General features: G+C 41.2%; 1 protein-coding gene across 12 annotated transcripts in view; it reads right to left on the reverse strand.

The window, feature by feature from the left end:
* Positions 1-6,027: 6,027 nt before the first annotated feature.
* Positions 6,028-20,254, reverse strand: part of TCF12 (transcription factor 12) — a 159,592-nt gene continuing 145,365 nt past the window's right edge. For 9 of the 12 annotated variants that reach the window (XM_015638553.3, XM_015638552.3, XM_015638550.2 and 6 more), the window contains 5 exons: positions 15,014-15,128; positions 14,036-14,207; positions 12,878-13,110; positions 9,659-9,812; positions 6,028-8,315 (listed from right to left, as the gene is read on the reverse strand). In XM_015638553.3, coding sequence (XP_015494039.1) covers positions 9,670-9,812; positions 12,878-13,110; positions 14,036-14,207; positions 15,014-15,128 — 663 coding nt within the window. In that variant the 3' untranslated portion in view covers positions 6,028-8,315; positions 9,659-9,669. The remainder of the gene's footprint in view (positions 8,316-9,658; positions 9,813-12,877; positions 13,111-14,035; positions 14,208-15,013; positions 15,129-20,254) is intronic. The other 3 variants (XM_015638554.3, XM_015638551.2, XM_015638557.3) reach the window with 1 other exon arrangement.

Consider the following 20,254-nt stretch of genomic DNA (forward strand, 5'->3'; position numbering starts at 1 on the left):
ATTTTGAGGTTACCTACTGTGCTGTCTTATCACTCTTTCTAATCCTGCAAAACTTCTCTGCAACTTGACCCCTCTGCAGAAAGAGCTGACCTGCTTGGACCTCCGTGCTTCTCCCCTCCTGTTTCCATCCCCAGAGTGTGTTGCTCCTTCCTTTGTTACTGCAGGGCTCCTTTTTCACTGCCTGTCTTACCCCTCGCTCCTCTTTTCCCTAGCTCATTACACTGCATTACATTTCCTAGCTGAATGTACATACAGCTGTGGCCTCCTTGGCGTATGCGCAATTCCTCACTGTCCAGCCTGCCCTTTGATGTCTGCTGATGAAGGATACATCTTCTTTTCCATCTCTTCACATGTGCCTATTAATTACTCTCTTCAGAGGAACTGTTTACTGACTATCACTCTGTTTACAGTTGAATACAGCTAAACATTTGGTCTTCACAGTTCCCCTCTTCTACACCACCCACCCAGTTTCTTCTCAATTGCTGCAAAATGGATGTCTCCAGATCTCTCTATAAAGGCACAGATACAATATACTTATATTCCACACCCAGCCTCCTGCTCTTACACACTGGGTTTGCTTCACTTGCAGGAAGGTAGAGAAAGGAGCTACATTGGTGTTTTTCTCTTCAGGCCTCTAACAGAAAAGATGCAGTCAAACTTCTGCTGCACAGATTCCTACCTTGGGTGCTATAGAAAACCCAGAAAGATCTACAAGTATCAGACTCATGACCTGTGAAGAAATAATACAAACCCAGTATGAAGTAAGAAGTGTGCCCACTGAAATGAGAAGGGTTATCGTATGCATAAACTGTGCATGTGTATTGGTGAGATCAAGGACCCTTGGGCAGAGGGAATTTTAATAGCCTAGGGAGGAAGAAATTAGCAAAAGTACAGAAGAGTTGTATTGTTATAATGTAGCAGCTAAGATCTAAGAGGAAAACTCCTTCAGATTTCCTCCTTACTCCATATGGAGCTTAAAATATTATTAAATAATATGAAATAAATTAAAAACAAATGTGGGGTAAATCATGTTTTTTTCCCCCAGTGAACAGATTATTGTCAATCATAGAATGGTTTTGGTTGGAAGGGACTGACTTCCAGACTCCTGCTATGGATAAGGACACCTTCCACTAGACCAGGTGGCTCAGAGGCCCATCCAGCCTGGCCTTGAACACTTCCAGGGATGGTGCATTCACAATTTCTCTAGGCAACCTGTGCCAGTGTCTCACCACCCTCACAGGGAATAATTTCTTCCTTACATCTAATCTAAACCTGCTCTCTGTCAGCTTAAACCCATTTGTCAGTTTAAACCCTTTGTCTCATCACTCCATGTCCTTGAAAAAGTCCCTCTGCAACTCTCCTGGAGCCCCCTTAGGCACTGGAAGGTGCTGTAAGGTCTCCCCAGAGCCTTCTCTTCTCCAGGCTGAACAAGGCCAGCTCCCTCAGCCTGCCTGCCCTGGAGAGCTGCTCCAGCCCTTGCTCTTTGTGGAAGAGGTGGCTGCTGCTTTACCTGATCCAGGCAGCCTCAGCACTGGACCTGGAAAGAACAGAAGCTTTGAACTTGCTTACAACCCATCGTTTGGAGAGCGTATCTCATGCATCAGAAAGCAGGGGTGGGGTGGGGCAGGGAAGGAATTCAGGAAGGCCTGTGGAAGCAGGCACAGCTAGCTCAGTTTGCAGAGCTTTCCAGCTGAGAAGTCGAGGGGCACAGAAACACGGGGATGAACCTGCGTGCGGTTATTTTCCATCAGTTATCCCAGACAGGGAAAACAGCCACACCAGAAAAACAGACGGCAAAGCCTGACGTGTCAATTTTGGTGTCATTCACACTCTTTTCCCTGATACTCCTGTAAATGCAGAATCTGCATTTATATCCAAAACACTTTTTAATGAGCGCTTTATTGACACATTTGTTCTACTGCTATATAACAGATAATGACGAACAGCTGGCTACAGATAATGACAGGCACTAATTTATATTGGGTTATTACCTTCAGATTCTGTAGGCTGTTACCTTTTTTTTTCTTTTAATTTTTAGCATTCTTGCCCTCTGTTGTACTTGCATTTTCTGATGCTCACATTTACTATTCTTGCGTTCAAGGAAAGAAATAAGCATTTTAAGAGCTTTATGTTTAATTACACTTTAAGCTATTAATTAGACACATAAACAAATTAAAGGTACATTTAATTAAATGTTACCCATTCAAATGTGTAAACTGGAAGCGGAGTCCATCAACTTTAAAACCAATATTGTGTGCATTTATCTTAATTAGTCAGGTAGTGTTAGGGATTAATGAACTTTAACTGTTATATTCATAATCAGATGCATTAGCATTTGTGTCTTTGTGGCACACAGAAGATGAGTTCAGATGGGAGCTCTCTCCTGCTATGTATTGTACAAACAGAACAGGAGGTGCCTCTGCAAGACTTATTTTCTTTGTTGCCTTGAAAAGGAAATACTGGTACTCTTTAGCTCTTGCAGGTGTGAACTGAACATTCAAAACATCATCCAAAACTTTCTCCTATGTTATCATTTCATATTTACACCCAGGAGATTTCCCTTCCACAGAGTGGCTATTTAGTATCTTGAGAAGTGGATTCTCATTCTGGCACATCCAGGTTCTAGTCTGAGCAAATAAAGCTCATGAGGCGATATTAAGCCCACAAATGTCCTAAAGAACTCATGTGATTGTGAAAGGAGTTATTTCAGCAGTCAGAGAAAGTCATTTGGGAGCAGTCTGGAACACCTGATCTGGTTGTGCAGCAAACAATTGGCTGTATGCTGTCTTCCCAGCAAACACACAACTAGGGCTGGTGATTAATTCTGCTTCTGCAATAAACTAATGCTTCTGATCATCTCTGCTCATTTATTGGTGCTGGGAAGTAAAATGCAGAGCTGTAACTCCTCAGATATTTCATTCTGCAGATGAGTTTATAACTTCAAGTTTGGAGAATTTATTTTTATAATTGATACACATTCATTCAAGTTCTTGAAATTTGGTATTGGACCATCACAAGTAATTCTTTTTCCTTTCTGTGTCATGGATAGAGAGATTTAATGCAATGTTGCGTGTCAGAACTGCCTTAAGCGTAAGGAACCACTTAACTTATATACTTGTATATAAAGAAGTAATCCAGCAAACTGGTAAATCAGCCTGTACTGGTATTTCCAAGTCTTCCTTTGACATCAAGATACAGTGAAAGAGCATCAGCACAAAAATAAAGTAGAGCCAAGAATCCACATTACTAAGTTATCAAGACACTGCTGTGTCCATTTTGTACAAGAGTTTGATTCCATTTACTTTGAATAATTTCCTCCCGGATTTTTTCTTAAGAGCTAAAATGTGGAATTTTCCAAAACAAATAAAATCTGGTATGGTATTCAGAGCTTTGATGGAAAGAAATTGCTCCAGCTATAGGATCTGCATTTCATGTGCTTTTCTGAAATCCAGGACTAGCAGGGCTCTACATCTAACACACTCTGAACTTTGAGTTATACTATAAGTTATTTTCTCATCTGTTCAATCACAGTTGGCAGAAGTTGCTGCTCTGGCTGATAGTTTACATTTAACTCCTTTTGTCTCTGTATGTTTAGGTGATACCATTAAAAACTACAGTGGGTCTTTCCTGAAAATGAAACAGCCTTGGTATTCCTGTTTCTCTAGTTTGCCTGAAATAACCAGAATTCCAAGTATTTAGCTCAGCCACTGACTTTCTAACAGATCTGCTGTCCAGGATCAGTTACGGTCAGTATTTTGGGAAAGATTTTTATCTCAGCTGGTATAATTTTATATAAGACGTAAAAAAAAAAAAATTAAATCAGGTTCTATTTAACAGATGTTACTAATTGCATCAAACCATTTTAAAAGTCGGGATTAGTAGAGAATTGAAAGGGATTCTGTTTACAGCCCAGATAATTTGCAGTTTCAGAGCCTGGTCTGGACATTTTCTGACTGATACAAACAACCTGAGGTGACTGCAGTGAGCAGCTGAAGTACTGAGCACACCACACAGTGCTTGTGGTAGGAGTTGAGCAGTGTATTTGTATCTTAACCAGGAAATAAACTCTCCCTGTTTTGCCAAGGCATCCAGGTTGACAGAGGGATTAACTTAAGTAAAACAAATGAAGGTTAAACAGCACAAAACAACTCCCAAATGGCACCTGACCTATCTGCTCCGTGGCAGCACAGACCTCAGGGGAAGAGTAGAAATGATGGTAGCAATCTCCTCTTAGCACCATTGTCTTCCAGCCTGGGAGATTTTCACCTCCTCGCACTGGGCAGGTGAGCAGCAGGAAGGCAGGAACTGGGCCCACCTCTCCCCAGGGACTCCTTTCCCTGCAGTCCAGGGTTGGTGAAGCCCAGGGGGCAGGCCACAGGGAGCAGGGCACGGGGAGCAGGGTACTGGGAACAGGGCACGGGGAGCAGGGCACTGGGAACAGGGCACAGGGGCAGGGTACTGGGAGCAGGGCATGGAGAGCAGGGCACTGGGAACAGGGTACTGAGAACAGGGTACTGAGAACAGGGAGCAGGGAGCCACAGCCCGTGTGCAGAGGCAGGAAGGTGCCAGCCTGCTCCTTCATCCCTGCTGGAGCCCCACTCTTGATACGCTGCCTGGCTTTAAAGTGCTTTATAGTTTCTTCCTCATACAGGACATTTTTGTGCCCACAGGTGAGGGGTATTGGGATACAGAAGGTATTGGTGTCACAAACAGCAAAGTTTACCACCCACTTGTAAGACAAGCCTTGGTTTGACAGATGGTTCCATTTTACTTTTGGTCTGCCATTTATTTCCAGATGCTGGGGGAAAATGTTTAATTCTTGGGGAAATGTTAATTAATGAGGAATCCAAAATCTTTTTAGCAGCAACTACTCACTAGCTGGAGGGGAAAAAAATATAGTCCATTTTAAGACTTTCCCAATGCTTTAGATTTATAAGAGAGCTTTTCTACAATATTCCAAATACTAATTCTAGAAGAACTATATTTAACAAAGGTATCTCAACATGCATCTCTTATACACACACATAAACACACACACACAAAGATCAAATGGAAAAAAAAAGAAGGAAACATAATAAAAAGGTGAAGGACTAGTGATCAGAATGTATATGCAAACAGGACAGCAGAAGTATGGTACAAGGAAGATAAAGATGGACAAACGGCCTGAAAGAAGAGACAAACTTGTGAGTCTGATTCAGAAAAGGGAAGAGAAGTATTGATGGATGTTCAAAGGCTGGATTGAGAATTATTACTGGAGTAAAGTTCAAATTGGGAATATGTGCTGGGGAAGGCACTGGGCATCTCTCCCACTGCTGCTGCCAAAGGCATTCTAAAAGGCAGCCTGACATGGCTGGGTCTGACCTCCCTGGTTTGGCCAGACCATGGCAGAGCTCTGTCTCTCACAAACACGTGCCTGGATCTGCACGCTGGGCACTGGAGCTCAGAGCCATCGGGGCAGTTCTGAGGTTCCCAGGAACAGGCTCGGGAGTGGTGCTGAGCACAGCAGCTGTACTGACACCCCACACTCAGCCATCAGCACTGCACACAGACAGGGGAGCTGGATCTGCTTTATCCTTGATGTGCTTGAATTACAGCCCCTATTTCCACAAAGTCTACAGATGCATCAATCAGTTCAGAAGTGACTTGGCACTGAACTTGCCTGCACAAAGGGGCTCAGATCTAAGCCCCTGATTTAACCTGTCTTTAGGACAGGCAAAGGACAGGGAGCTGTACAAGAGACTGTGCCTGTGGGATCACCTGCTCCTGGTTTGCTGTCTGCCTGTGCAATCCCCTTTCTGCTCTGCAGCAGCAAACGCAGCTCAGGCACTGCTGCTCCTCAGGCACTGGGCATTTCTGGCCTGGCTTCACAGGAGCAGCAACACTTCCTGTACCTGCAACGTGCACTGCTCCTTGAGAATGTGTCAGGCTTTGTTCTGATAAAGGCACAAGAGAGTTTTGTCACTGTTTTTCAAGTAACACATTGCCTATGAGGAGAGAAAAATTTAAAAAACTCACTGATTTACCATGTTAAAAAAAGATGGCACATTTATTGCTACATAAATGTTATATACATAGTGTTTTCTGTTACATTGACAGAAATTTTTTGAACTTCTTGCTGCTGGTTGGAAAGGTTTATCAGCAATACCTTGAAATTTGACACAGGGTACAAATCTGCAATAAACCAACAATGGAAACTGGAGAACAAGATGAGAAGCAATTCATCTCGGACAATTAGCTCTTACAATACTCCATAGGTACTACACGGTATGCTAGAACCCTACTATGGTCTTACAATGCTATTGTAAATTTCTGATATTAATGAACAGGTTATGGTAAATAACCCTACATTTTTACTACCTAATATAGTAAAATAAAGTAAGAAACTTTTTACTGAAAACTTTTTTTGATTTCAAAAATCTAGAAAGAGTAATATTTAGAATTCAAGAAATTTTCTTACAAGATTATTGTATAAAAGACTAGCTACAGTGAAAAATAAGCCAAATGTTTTTTTCTTTCTATTTTATGAAGGAAAGCTTCTGGGCATACTGCAAAGTCTAATATAGCCAAAAAGACAACAAGCTTAGAAGGAAAAAGGCCAGGCAGTGGCACGTGATCACTTTCACACGTCATAAGCAACAAATTCCGTTTAGCTGATAAACATTGAAATGAAGAACAAGGCCACAGATATAATCAGGTGTTATTTGATGATATATGCAAATTAAAGTAATAGAAATGAGTCCACTAATTCCACAAACTGTTTTGTTAGGAACCATCCAAAACATGAGCTTAAATTCATTAGTTTATTTTATCAATCCATCATTTGTTCCTTCAAATTAAATGACTTCATAGAAATTATAGTTTTGTTCCTGTTTCGTGTGTGAACCAATTGCCAGTGATGAAAGATGCACTATATAAACAATAGCTCAGACAACCTTGGCTTAGGAAATTTCCTCCCATGGTCATTGCAGTGGAAGACAGTTTCCATGGAAGTTCAAAGGGATTTTAACCATTTCAACACATCTGTGACAAAGGAATACTTATGGACACTATTCTGGTGGAGAAACATTTAAAGGTTTAATGCTAATATGGCTTGGGACGGGGGTATTTGCATTTGATTCACACTATTTTTTCTCCACTGACAAGCCATACAACATGACATGATAGTTTACGTGTACAGGAAGGAAAAACTGGTGACCATTGCTCTTTAAGATTCCATTACGTAATAAGCCCACCTTGCTGGTGGTTATATCATCACACTACCTGCCACGGTGAATTGAGGATTTTACTATTCACCAAAGTTACAGCCTGAAAAAAATCTCCTCTGTATTTTAATGCATTTTGTGCTTACATACAGCTAACACTTTACATGTACTATATGTAGTACTTACTGCTCGGAAAACAAAGCAACTCTAACAAAGTAGATTCTCCCCACCCAATTTACACTTCACATTACAAGCTTTACTATGAAGCCTAGAAGCCTAAAAAGGTTTTGTTTATAATTAGAAAAAAAAAAAAATGTTTGAGGAAAGTCTGAGGGAAAATAAAAATCACTTTTTAAATCCAAGAAATGTTATGGTCACAGTATTGCTCCAGCCCGCAGCCTTCATGAGGCCTCTGAGTGGCCTGAGGCACAGAGCTCAGTATGGAAGGGGAACTGTGACCATAACTGTTCAGATTACCAGAGATCAAAAATAACATAAAAAAAGCTATACCAAGGAATAGTTTCCTATTGCATGGAAAACACTAGTCATATGGCAAAAGGAGAGGAAAGGACAACAAAAGACTTTTCCCTTCCTTTTTTAAGACACTAATAGGTATGCTGGGAATGCTACGGGTCGACGGTTGTCACTGCTTTGTTCTCTGAATGTGAACAGCTTTAGTAAATGCTGGCATTCAGTTGAAATTTTATCAGCTTTTAACATGTTAACTTTTCCCTTTATATGTAGACCTTAACAGTTCCATAACAATAAATAAAATTTGTAGTTACAATGCATTTGTCAATTCAGTTTAGGCACAAGGCAACTTCCACAATGAGTGGAGAGATCACAACAGTCTCTGATTGTGCAGAAGCGACACACTGCTTGCAACAGAATGATATGTTCAGAGTATCTCATGGGCTGAAATTCTGTCTGAAGATCTTGTATCTTCACTCCTGATGCAGGTGTTGACCAGTAGCTTTGATCATAAGATTGCATTTGGGTTTCTTGCTTCAAGTGTTTTCTCCTGTCAGGTTTGTGTCTTCATATAATGTTAGTTGTCTGTGTCCTTGTGAAGAAAGGTCACCTTCTGTGTATCCTACCAATAATTCTGGAATTCTGGAAAGAAATTTAGAAGAAAGCAGAAATTTTTAGGAAAGGAATAATTTAAAAGCTTAGTATCAACACTAAAGATCTAATTTAAACTGTATTTGGTGGCATTTTCAGTCATTTAGGTACAAAAGAAAATCACATTGAGAGACCCTGAAATCCCCTGTTGCAGAGATACCCGTCTTGAACGTGATATATTGAAGAGATTACTCTAAAGAACCTTCTGTTGAGCCTCTCAGGGTATGGGAGAAAGAATAATCTTGAAAGACCTTCCATTTGTGTCTGACTTTGCTTTCCAAACCAAGCAGGAGACAGTGCCAAGTTTCTGTACAGCCTTTTCTGTCAACGTCACACTTCAGTCACCCACAAAGTTACTGCTATTAAAAAAGCAAAGACACCAAACTTTTGAAAGTGGTTCTTTATATTTGTATGGCAAGAATAGACTCAGTTGGCTGTAAATCAAAAATAATCTGACAATTCCAAAGTAGCAAATTGCTCTTGTATGAAATAAAACAAATTAGAGAAATTCAAAGCATTAAAAATTATAACATACACAACAAGAAGAAACCTCCCAAAACATAAAATATAGTAAAGTTCTTGACTAAAACAAGGGCACTGACTCCAGTTTTTTATTCTTTTTGAAAGTGGCAGCAGCTCTACTGGAATACTCACCATGTTTTTCTTTCAAAATCAAGGTTTCCCAACTATTTAGAACACCAACACAGAACATGAATAAACCCGAAAGACTGGTATTCCTGCAGAGCCTCCCCATGGGTGTGTTTAAATGAGATGTTACATACTGGGCTACCTTGCAAAGCTGCAATCATTACTTTTAAATTTAAACTATTTTCACCAATACAGATTGTGACTTGAGACAGTTCCCAGTCTCTGTTGGGCAAATGAGAAGAGTTAGAATGATTGGCCTTGAGCCAGAGAGCAAATCTCTCTGGGACAAGGAGTCCCTGAAATTGTATCAGCACTGGGAAACAATATGTAGATTTTTAAATGAATTAATGTGATATTTAGACTATTTAAAGATGTATAGTTCATCTCTATTAAGCTTGGCTTATCTAGCAAGCTGTTCACTGTTCCTCTGATGCCCTGCCAAGAAGGCCACCTGAGCCAAGAGACGTAGCCATTGGCAACAAGGCATGAAAATAAAGAGACTGACGACAATTTCTTGGGGTTTTATTATAAACCCAAACAAATCTGCAGCCTTCTGCTTCTGCTGAGAGATGTAAAGGCACAGAGAAGTTTGGTGCTGCTGGCAGCTCAGGCACTAAACCCACCATATCCAGGTGTCTCCCCCACTTCAGCCAACACAAAGCAGCAAGAGCCATCCCCTGACGTACCTGGCTGGTGTTCACATATGACCCATAGGGTTGGTAGTTTCACTCAGGCCAGGGTGGCTTCCTGGGTGTGGTGTTGGTGGCTCTGCCGATACGGCAGAAACTTTTTCTTCTTCCCTTCTCTTAAGGCAGGCTGCTTTAGGGTTTAGGTTTCGTTCTGTAACAGAAAAATCAGAGTTCTTCATATCCCATACGCTGCCACCATGGGCAATATCGATACGTGAACCCTGGAGTAAAAATAGCCCTGCAGCTTCCCTCTTCAGCTGCTGACACCCCCTGTTCACCCACAGGTGTCCAAAGCTGCAGACAATCACTACTGAAAGTCCTGCCAGACAGCTCCTAAACTGGCATTTAAAAAAACTAGAGATAAAAAGCCAAAGCCAAACCCTTTCAGCAACTTTACAACCCATACACCTTCAGAAACTTTAAAAAAGCACCTCCTTTATCAGCACAAGACACTGAAGTGCTAAATGAGAACTTTCTGTAATTTACAATATAATAAAATGGAATTTATCCATTTTGTTGGTAGGCTGAAGTCTTATCAGCCTTGCTGACATCACACTAGTTTTAGCAATGTCGCTGCTTCTTTCTTGCCAGTATTAGCCAGCTGTTGGGGCAGGGGAGGCAGCACACCCTGAATGGATAGGTCTCATCAGCCTCAGTCTGTGAAATCATCTTGTGCCCATCTTGGTTCAATCAAAAGATTGTGATGACAGTCACATACAGCAGGAGCATTATTTTTTTTCCAGACCCTATTTCCTCTCACATTGAAGTCAATACTTTATAATAACCAGCTGTAGATCAGCTATCAAGGTATTTTCATCAGTGTGTTTCCACTTGCCCACTTAGCTTCAATAGATGCAGATTTGGATCTCGTTTCCAAATAATGACAGTTTCTAAAAGTCAACTGTTTCTGTTCTTCAAAATGGCTTTTCATGAATCAAATACAGAAGATGTAAATCACAGTGATCCAAAATACACACAAAGAACATGTAATATATTCCACTGTGGAATTTAATCAACATTTTAAGGTATTTTCTAGCTGTCAGTGCATTCTGTTTTGCAGTTGGAGATGGCAGATACAATTATAACTGCAAGAAGCCTGCCAAAACTGAACAGACAGCACAAGCCCTTCTCTTGCACTGCACAGGCACCCCTCTAGTAACTGCAGTTTACTGACCCCTGTGCATTTTAGCTCATCTGACAGAGACTATTTTGGATGGACTTGATAGTTCTGCTGTCACCAAAGTCATTATCAACAGCCTCCTACTGCATTTCCTTAAGATTGAGCACTCCTAAAGAGTCTACTGGAAAAAAAACCCCCATAACTGCTAACTTTCCTTAATCACAGTTTTCTTTGTCTAACTGTGCCTGCCTTGAAGTTTTAAAGATTTAATTACGTGGAAACTTTGAAAGGAAGTTAATTTACAGTGCTTTAGGAAATGGAGATAAAACCTCTGGCCTACACTGAGAGCTTAAATCTGAAATGGTTCATTTTGAATAGCACCAATCACAAAATGAGAAGCTTCATTACCAGCAGAGAGAGGAAATTGTTTATGCAATTACATAAAGCACTGTGCAAGCTCCTGTGGGTGTCACACAAAGCTCCGGTCACTCACTCACAGGAACAGCTGCAAAGGGGGACGGGCAAGACAAACAGGAGCCAGGGCCTCTCTCCAGGAGGCCTCGTGCGCTTCCCAGCGCCGGCCCCGGACACACAGAGCACAGGAAGGGAATTCTCCATTTACACTGCCTGTGCAATGGGGCCAGTTTACCTGTTAGCACACTGAAAAAAGAGATTTCTACCACAGACACCAGGGTTGGAAGTCCTCTGACAGAGGCAGAGTGATTTTATTAACATGGAGCTTCTTATGAATTACAGAATCTGTGAGAGCAGGGAGATGGACTTGATGCTTTTTAAGGACCAAAATCAATGCTTGATTAATGTCCCTCTGACTTCATAATACTCAACCTTATCTTCTAGACCTTAATTTCAGACCAAAACAGTGCCTGAGGCCTAAGTTTCCAAGATACTAAACTGGGTTTTACAATGGCCCCAGCTGCCATCTCATCTGCAGAACAGTTGCTCTGTGGCTTGGAAGAGCTCTGGTTGGAGACAGAGTGTTTCTTTACTGACAATTGGATCAATAAAAGTGCCTGAAAACATAGAATCTCATCCTTATTGCATGAAATACGTAAGTTTGTGTTAACTTAGATATTTAGTCACTTGCATTAAACTTCTAACTGTTGCTTGGATCTTCTGTGCAAAATGCAAGTACCAAATGAGGTACGCAACACCAGAACATTGTTATCATTCAGTGACATCAATGATTCCAAGATATTGTGCATTGAGCAAATACAACCACTGACCTATCCACAGCACTTCCACCAGTGAGACACTAAAGATGGCTGCTAATGAGTCCCAAACAGCAAAACACGAGGACACTCATTTGGAAGTGCCACCTCCACAGAACGAGACCATTTCTGTTGGAAGGGACTCCCAGCCACCACCCAGTCTGACTCAGGGCTGACCAGAAGTTAGAGCAACGTGCCCCAGAACTTCAGCTTGTCTTTGGCAAAAGCAGAGAGATTAAAGTCAACTGTGGCTTCATCAACTCACAAGAACAATTGAAGAACCAAACATGGTTCCTACAACTGTCTCTCCTTATGAGAATGAATGGCACAAAGCAGTTTTCCTTCTGCACCTACCAGCTGGCCTATTAAAATTTAAAGGAATCAGAGAAAGAAGATTCATGCAAACCCAGTTCTGATTCAATTAGGGTAGAAGCTTCCTCCCTCCCCAGTACATGCTTAATGCAAGAACTTAAGACAGCACACATAAATTCACTGCATTTTAATATTTCAATTAGGTGGAGTTCATCCTAAAACAGATCTCTTATTGTTGCTAAAGCTTCACCACTAAATAAGTGCTTGTTACAATTTAAAGCATGATGTATCAACATGTTAATTGAGGAACTTACCTTGAAAACTTAGGTGAAGAGATGACTAATTGAACCAGAAAGAGAAAGGTCAAAGTATAGACTTTATACTCACTCTGTTCCTCCTGATTTTAAGTAATTCTTTGCTTTTTCTAAAGAATTTCAGCATCACTACAGAACAGCAGACACACTTTCATGCATTTGGCTGAGCAGGTTTCAAGAACCCCACCCTGCTCCATGGACAAAGGTGCCACAGGCCTGCCCCAGCCCCAAGGCCACTGACCTCTCACTTGCTGCTCCAGGCTGAGGATCACTGCCACAGCCTGGTGGAGGATCAGCAGCTTGGTCTGCGGCTTCTCGCTCTTCAGGTGCAGCTGGCACATGCGGCCCAGCTCCTTGAACGCCTCGTTAATGTCTCGCACACGCAAACGTTCCCGGGCGTTGTTTGCCATTCTTCTCTCCTTTTCTCTTTCTATTTTCTGCTCTGGGTTTAAATCCTCATCTTCGTTAGTACTGCTGCAAGAAAGTCAACGTAAGAGGATATTGAAACATCACTGGTATTTCAAACAAGTGATCTTGATGCTGATTCCAAATAGATGAAGAATAAAATAATTTCCAACCAAGTTCTTGCTATTTTCCAATACATCAGCTTATATAAAAACCACAATCAAGGAATTTTCAATTTCATGTGCTTATTTAAGAGTTCTACTTTTGTTAAAGACCACACTGGTCAATTTTAGAACTGTTTTTTCTTCTACTACTCATTGTAGAATTAAACTGTTATATTTAGAATTCCTGAACTGCCTCAAATGATATCAAGCTGCAGAGCCTTTTTTAATATAGATTCATCCAATTTAGTCTAAAACCGTGCAAAACCTCTGTTCTACTAAAATTAACACTAAAATGCCATTGAACACGTGTTAATACAGATTGTGCTGCCTGTGTTTGCAAAATTCTGATAGTTTGCTGTTACCTCAAATTTCAATACTTGTATCAGGCCTATCAGGCAAATCCAGAAGCATTTACCTGGTGTCAGCTTAAGTTTTCTGTCTGTGGCTTGGGAGGGGACAAAGTGTTTCAAGAGGATATTTAGCCACAGGGCAGCCCTGGCCCAGGTACAAAGTATCAGTAATTTCTGACATTGTCCCATGCTCTGTGCTGAGCAGGGCCCTCAATCTTTCGCTGCTCACATGTACAGGCAGACACCGGCCATGGCACTAGTACGAGGGAATGCACACTTGGCAGATGATTTTCCCAGCAATTCCTCTACCTTGAATTTAAATATATACAGGTACTATAAACTTTTTCTCCCTTTCAGCTGCCTATTGTTGTATACACTTCAATAACACAAAAGCCTTGCAATAAATTTATCAAATGTAAGGACAATGTGCTGCTGAGCGTTATCAAAGCACAGATTGTTCAGGTAATGTCAGCAACGCACCTTGTTCTGCCCCTGGATGAGACCTTGATATCCTTCTGGGAGGACTCATCATCTGATTTCATGTCATCTGATGAGGGGGGTTCATGGATATTTTCATCCTTCTCCTTATGTTCAGACTTGATTTCTGTTGGACCTATAGCCACAGACTGGCTCTGTAAGCCACCAGACAGTGCTGCAAGCAAGCAGAGAGAACAGTGAGTGTCACAGCACTGAAACACCGCACAGAACCCCAGCAGATAATAGCACTGAGGGGCCAGAGCACGAGTCTGGGGAGACAACAGGAAGAACTAACAGAAACAAGAAATCCTGGTAACACTGCTGTACTTGGACATGTGTCACGGGTTATAAAGCAATCACAGCTCACAGAGCAGCTTGATTGCTAACAGCTTAGTCTAAGGAAAACACTGTTTAAGACAAAAGGACATTGAGTGAAGTAAGGAAATTTGCACCTGATGTGTGGGCTGGAAATTTAAGGGCAGAGCTGCACTGACATTGAGACTTGGGTTTAGGCTGAATGTGCAACACCCCCTAAATGGTGCTAGCATGCTAATAAAGGAGCTGACTTGTTTTCTGCAGTTTATTTCTTCAGCTAAAAATGGAAGGAACTGTAAACATGGGTGTGGGATGACCTCCTTCCACTGGCTGTACTGAACTCTAGTCTCAGCCCACTCCACAGCTCTCCTGGCCGACTGGGAAATGGCTGCAGCTCTGCAAGTGGATCACGGCCCCTTAGGCTGGAGGGACATGGCTGTAATGCAGCCTTCTCTTGCAATTATACTGGGATAATTGAGGGATGCTCTCAGAATTGTTGCAGGAGTCCCTAACAGTGGTGATATATTGGATTTGTTATTAATTTTTATTTTTCAACATTATCTATGCCCTTATCCCTTGCACTGATGTCACTTTAACCAGGATCTACAGCCTCACTGGCTCTGAACTACTGCAGACCCTGTCCAGCATTTAAGCCTGGAAAGTTACCTCTGTAGCTGTCTTGTGTTTTATGATTTAGTTCTGTGCTCTGAGCAGAAACTGCACTGGGAAGAACTGAATGGTTGCTGTTGAGGCTGACACCTTCTTCCCGGTGAGTCCCAACCTAAAGCAAGGCAAAGCAAAGATTTATATTAAAGAGGTGATTAAAAAAATTGTCCAAAAAGAGAAGTTTAATACACTGAAAGTATTTGCTGGATTAGAGAGCCAAGTTAAAATTGTCACTGAGTAAAAGAAAAGTTTAGTTGATAGATGCTGTTACACTGAAACACCTGATTACACCTTACTGGACTGGGCCCTGTCTCAAGTAGTGACCAACCCCGTTTGGAATAAAATAATCCAGGTATCTAACTATTCTTACCACCTATTTCTTCAAGATACATCATGATTAAATTTCTGAGGAGCAAGCATTGAGATGAAGAGTCTTGAAAAATTCTAATTTTGCATAAACTTGAATTAATGATACTTATGTGAGACAGCTTTGAGTGCGCATACCTAACTTGAAGAGGCAACTTTTTAAAAAAACTGCTGCTCAATAAAGAATACCGTCATCAACTTCTATTAAAAAATATTTGTTGGAGAAAAAAGAGGTAAAGATACACTGCCTGTATTTAAATAATTTGGAATGCAGACCATTTAAAGCTTTTGATTTCTAAAGGTACAAAAGTCCTTAAACGCTGATACTATAACCAGCACAATACAATTTAACAGTTAAAAAATGAACAAAGATGAGGGATTCTACTATTATTTGTATAGTTACAAAAACTGGCTACAGATGAAGCTTTTTATTGGAACAGTAGCAAACATGTCAACTAGAAGATTAAGCCTTTAATTAAATAGGTTTATTGCCTGGAGTTACACATGAGAACCACTGTTTTTCAATAAATCCTTCAATCCTAGTAAACTGCTGAGCTTTGAATCCCTCTTGAGTAATTAATGCAGCTTTTACCTTTCATGTCTTAGTATGGGTTTTACCCAGAGAGAGATAAATACCCTTATGCAAGTTTATCCTTTGTTTAATATACACTTGTTCCTGTAAGCTAATGCACAGGAATAAAAAAAGAAAGGGGGAACCCCCTCCCCAACAACCCACAACTAATATCAGGTCATTCCAGGCTGCTATTTGTATCCATTGTTCTGCAGAAAATCTCCTCTTGTACTGTGGAATATCTGTTACTATTTCAAGTATATTTTATCTTCCTCTGTGTGTAATAGGCTTTGTTTGTGAGTTCTACTCTGGATACAATTGGCCCAGCTCCTGCAAGAGTCATGAACTCGCTGGGAGGAAGGAGCTGAGCCCAGGTCTTTCAGCCTAAAAGACAAAACTCTTTACAACTGGAACATGAAGCTCGTTCTCACTCTGAACTTTTCAAACCTGAGTCTTTCCCTAATTCTGCCTTGCAGTACGTTGTGTATTTTATTTGCTTCTGGTCATGCTTAGTCCTAACACTTGAGGGTGCTTTTATTCAAGACACAGAGTATTAATTGTTTCAGGGCCAGGTTTGTTCCAAAATCTACTTCTCAAAAAAGTCAAAAATTTCTTAAAGCTGTGTACAAAAAAGCAGCTGCCAGAACTCTGGCAAATTTCTAATCAACAGATTAGCAAATCAGTTATGATAAAGGCAGAGACTAGATGAGAAATAAAACCTGAATTCAAGTCCATGTTCCAAATCTTTGAAATCAAGATATACAAATTAAAAGCATACTATTTAGATTAACAGGATTTACACAGAAATCTTAAGAGCTAAAACGTTACAAAACTGGCCACAGCACTGATTTTTATCTGTGATTTATGATATACCAGAAAATCCAATCTGGCAAACAAAAAAAACCCAAACAAAATGACTTGCTGAAAGTCACTGCATCCCATCATCCCATGCAGAGGCCAACAGCTCTGTTTGCTACACTTACAACTGATCGGTGGCTACTTCAAGCTACCAAAGATTCAAGTATCTTAAACACCGAGTTCCAAAAATTTAGTTTGCTCTCCTTTCCCTGGACTGGCGCTGCATAGAGAAAGGGCTCTCCCCATCTGCATTTCAATGGAGCACAACCTCGGGCTTCCTTTAAGTCTTCTGAAAGGCGTCCGGGGCCATCAGCTCCGCGGCGCTCGGAACAAACGAGCTCTCGACGTGTTTTATCGCTGTTATTTATAAGCGATTCCCAGTCAGGCGCTTTCCTAGCGCCAAGGGCCAGCTCCGGGGGCAGCGAGCTGCCGGCGGCTCCCGCGGTGCCGCGGTGCGGGGCTGGCGGCGCTGCCGCGGCTCCCGAGCATTGCCCATTTCCATACAGCTGCCCGGGCCCGGAGCGGGGCTGCGCCGCGGCCCCGGCCTCGGAGCGCCGGCCCGCGGGACTCGCGGCGGCTCATCTCGAAAGCCAGCAAACCCGAGTTAATTCATTCTCTCCGGCGCTAATCCAGCCTTGTTTCCATGGTCTCTTCTCCCAGGCAAAGCTGGAAGCTTCCCAGGCGCACAAAATGGGAGACGAACGGCAGGCCGGGCTCGGGCAGAGCGCGCAGCGTGCGGGGAGAGCGCAGCGCTGAGCAGCGACCGGCGCACACACCGCGCCCGCTGCCTCCGCACAACGCCAGCCCAGCGCAGCTCGGCCATCCTGAGCGATCACACAAACCTCGCACCTCACTAACCCCAGGCTGAGAAACACTGTTACAACGCTGTACGTTCTTGTCATTTACCAGGTCAGCTGTATTCATTTTTATGTATTTCAATCAAGACTTGTACACAGGACAATCTGCAGCCCCACTGGCACTTGCAAATTAAAAAAAAAAACCCAAACCTGAGCGCAGAACATATTTCGGTTGATTTAAGTGGTAACATTTGGGATCTGAAACCAGAAAACCAGTCAAGTATTTTAGGCAACTAAATAAAAACTAGACAAATCATGGGCAGTGACGACACACAACTGCATGCAGGAGAACCGAGAGTGACACGTGGGGAAAGGACATCTCTGTCCTGTTAATATTGGTTCTGCATCTCACACTTTGGTTTGATTATTCATTTTGAGCACTTAGCACACAAAGCTTTTAAGAACTGGAAAATAAAAATACCATTCTTGGTCTGAGTCTTTGAATTTCTCAAGCCCTGCTAGCTGGTCAGTTTGGCTTTGATCGTTAAAACAATTTTAGCCAAGGTGTGCATAATTAAGGCAATGAAAAGGGCTTTGTAATCAAGAATTTTACACTTCAGACAGCTCAGAGTTGTTCAGTGGGAGCATAATCTCTGTAGGGAAATAGCAACTCTGGAAGGGTTTGAGCAAGAGCAGAGGCTGGTGTTGGCAAAGCTGCTTAACTGCCCTTTGTGCTTCTACTGGTGCAGGCACAGGGCACAAAGAGGGAGATCACCGATTTTCTTAGATTCCTGTTCTACCTGAAAAAACCCTCTGACTTAAGGATTGAGTTTCATCCTTAACTGAGTTTCCAGACCTTTTATTTATTTATTTATTTTTAATCAGTTCAGGCTGTTCTTTTTCCATTGTATTACAATGACAAATAAAAAGCAGCTTGAATAAGAACAAGAAGTATTACTTCTTAACTTTTCAATAATACATGAAATAAAATACAAATCAACTTCAAAGGCCAGTTAGCAAATATTTGATGAGTTTGAGATATTAAAAATCTATTTGAATAAGTCTAATGGCCAGCCCAGCTAAAAAGAAAACAAGACCGTTCAGAGCAAGCAGGAAATGAAGTCAACTAGAGTTGTAAAATAAATCTGGCTCAAAAATTAAGCAAATGTTAAAATAAAACCATGCCTGGTTACACTAATTACATAAAAAAAGGAGTTAAATTACTCATTTCCTAGCTCCTTCTGCCAAGATCATCATCTTCAAGGGAAATTAAATTTATTTTTTTTCCTATTTTTTTTAAAGAGAAAAAATGTTTTGTGTAAAGATCCCACCCTCCTTCAACAAGGAAGTTTCATTTAGTGCTGAATTCCAATGAGCATTTCTTGACCCTATGTCAAACAAAACTTCAAAAACAGGTAATCACCCTTATCAATGTTGACATTTCTCACTATGTTAGCCCAATACTCATTACTTTCTTAAAATTTACTGGATGTCATCTCAAGTAAAGCAGTATTTAAATCTGGAATGAAGGCTGGATCTTACAGTTCAGGTCGTGTGACAAATCCTCTGCTCTCCTACTTACTATTTAAAAAGTATACCAACCTAATAGTAAATAAGAGTGTGAAATTATTTAGCACTGAAGAAGAATTACCCCTTGTACCTGTGGAGCATTACTGCAATGCAGCCATCATTAATAAAGCACTCAGTCTGCACCTCAGCCAGATGTGCCAGCCCCTGCTCTGTACCTATTTCAGGACTCCATCCTAAGTCACGCTGAGTTCCTGCAATTGCAAATGATGTCAAAGGGCGCTCTTTGGGGACTGGGCAAGGCCACAACAGGATGCCTTCTGTTGGAGCCAATTATTCTGATGTAACAAAATTAAGGTTAATCCAAGAAATTCTTTAGCTGACTCACTTTTCAAGCCAAAACTGATCTGCAAGCTTGTTTCACCAAGTGAGGATGAAATGTACAGGCTTTTTTTTTTTTTTTCTTAATTTATTTCTAACAGACAAGCATCTGTCAGTCAAATAATTAGGATCAAAAACCTAAGATAAATTAGGTCTGTATTACATTTAAGTTACACAACTACACTAAACTAGAAAAGATCAAGGAACTTCTGCCCATTTTGGGGAGTAATTTTCCACTGTCCCTTATTTCAATAAAAAACCAGTTGATGGAATATTTATCATAGCTTATTTAAAAGAGAAACTGAGATTTTTATGTACCTTTTGGCACTACCTGTATTTCTTTCACTGTGTCTTGTTTAGCAGTATCAGAAGGTTCCTCAAGCCACAGAAAAAAATTGTCACTGCAGTTTCAGTCACTCACTTTACACCACATCAAGACCAGAGGGGGAAAAAAGTTTTCTTCTGTATGACTAAATTTCAGTCTAGCCCAGAACACGACAGAACTTTAACAACATTCTTTAAATATTAAATCTCAGTAGGTACTACAAAAAAATTCAAAAATACTTATGCATCACTTCCTTCATTACTAGAAGTGAAGTTGTATAGAAAGCTGAAGTTGGATGTGCATTTGGAAAGTACCCCCTCCCCAAAGTCCCCAAACACACGCAGCTTATAGAAACCAACCAGTTCTTTTTGATGTTTACTGCAGCGGTCCTGAAATTAATATAAATGGATGTGTGA

The sequence above is a fragment of the Parus major genome, chromosome 10 (genome assembly GCF_001522545.3).
Source record: "Parus major isolate Abel chromosome 10, Parus_major1.1, whole genome shotgun sequence".
NCBI classification, from domain to species: domain Eukaryota; kingdom Metazoa; phylum Chordata; class Aves; order Passeriformes; family Paridae; genus Parus; species Parus major.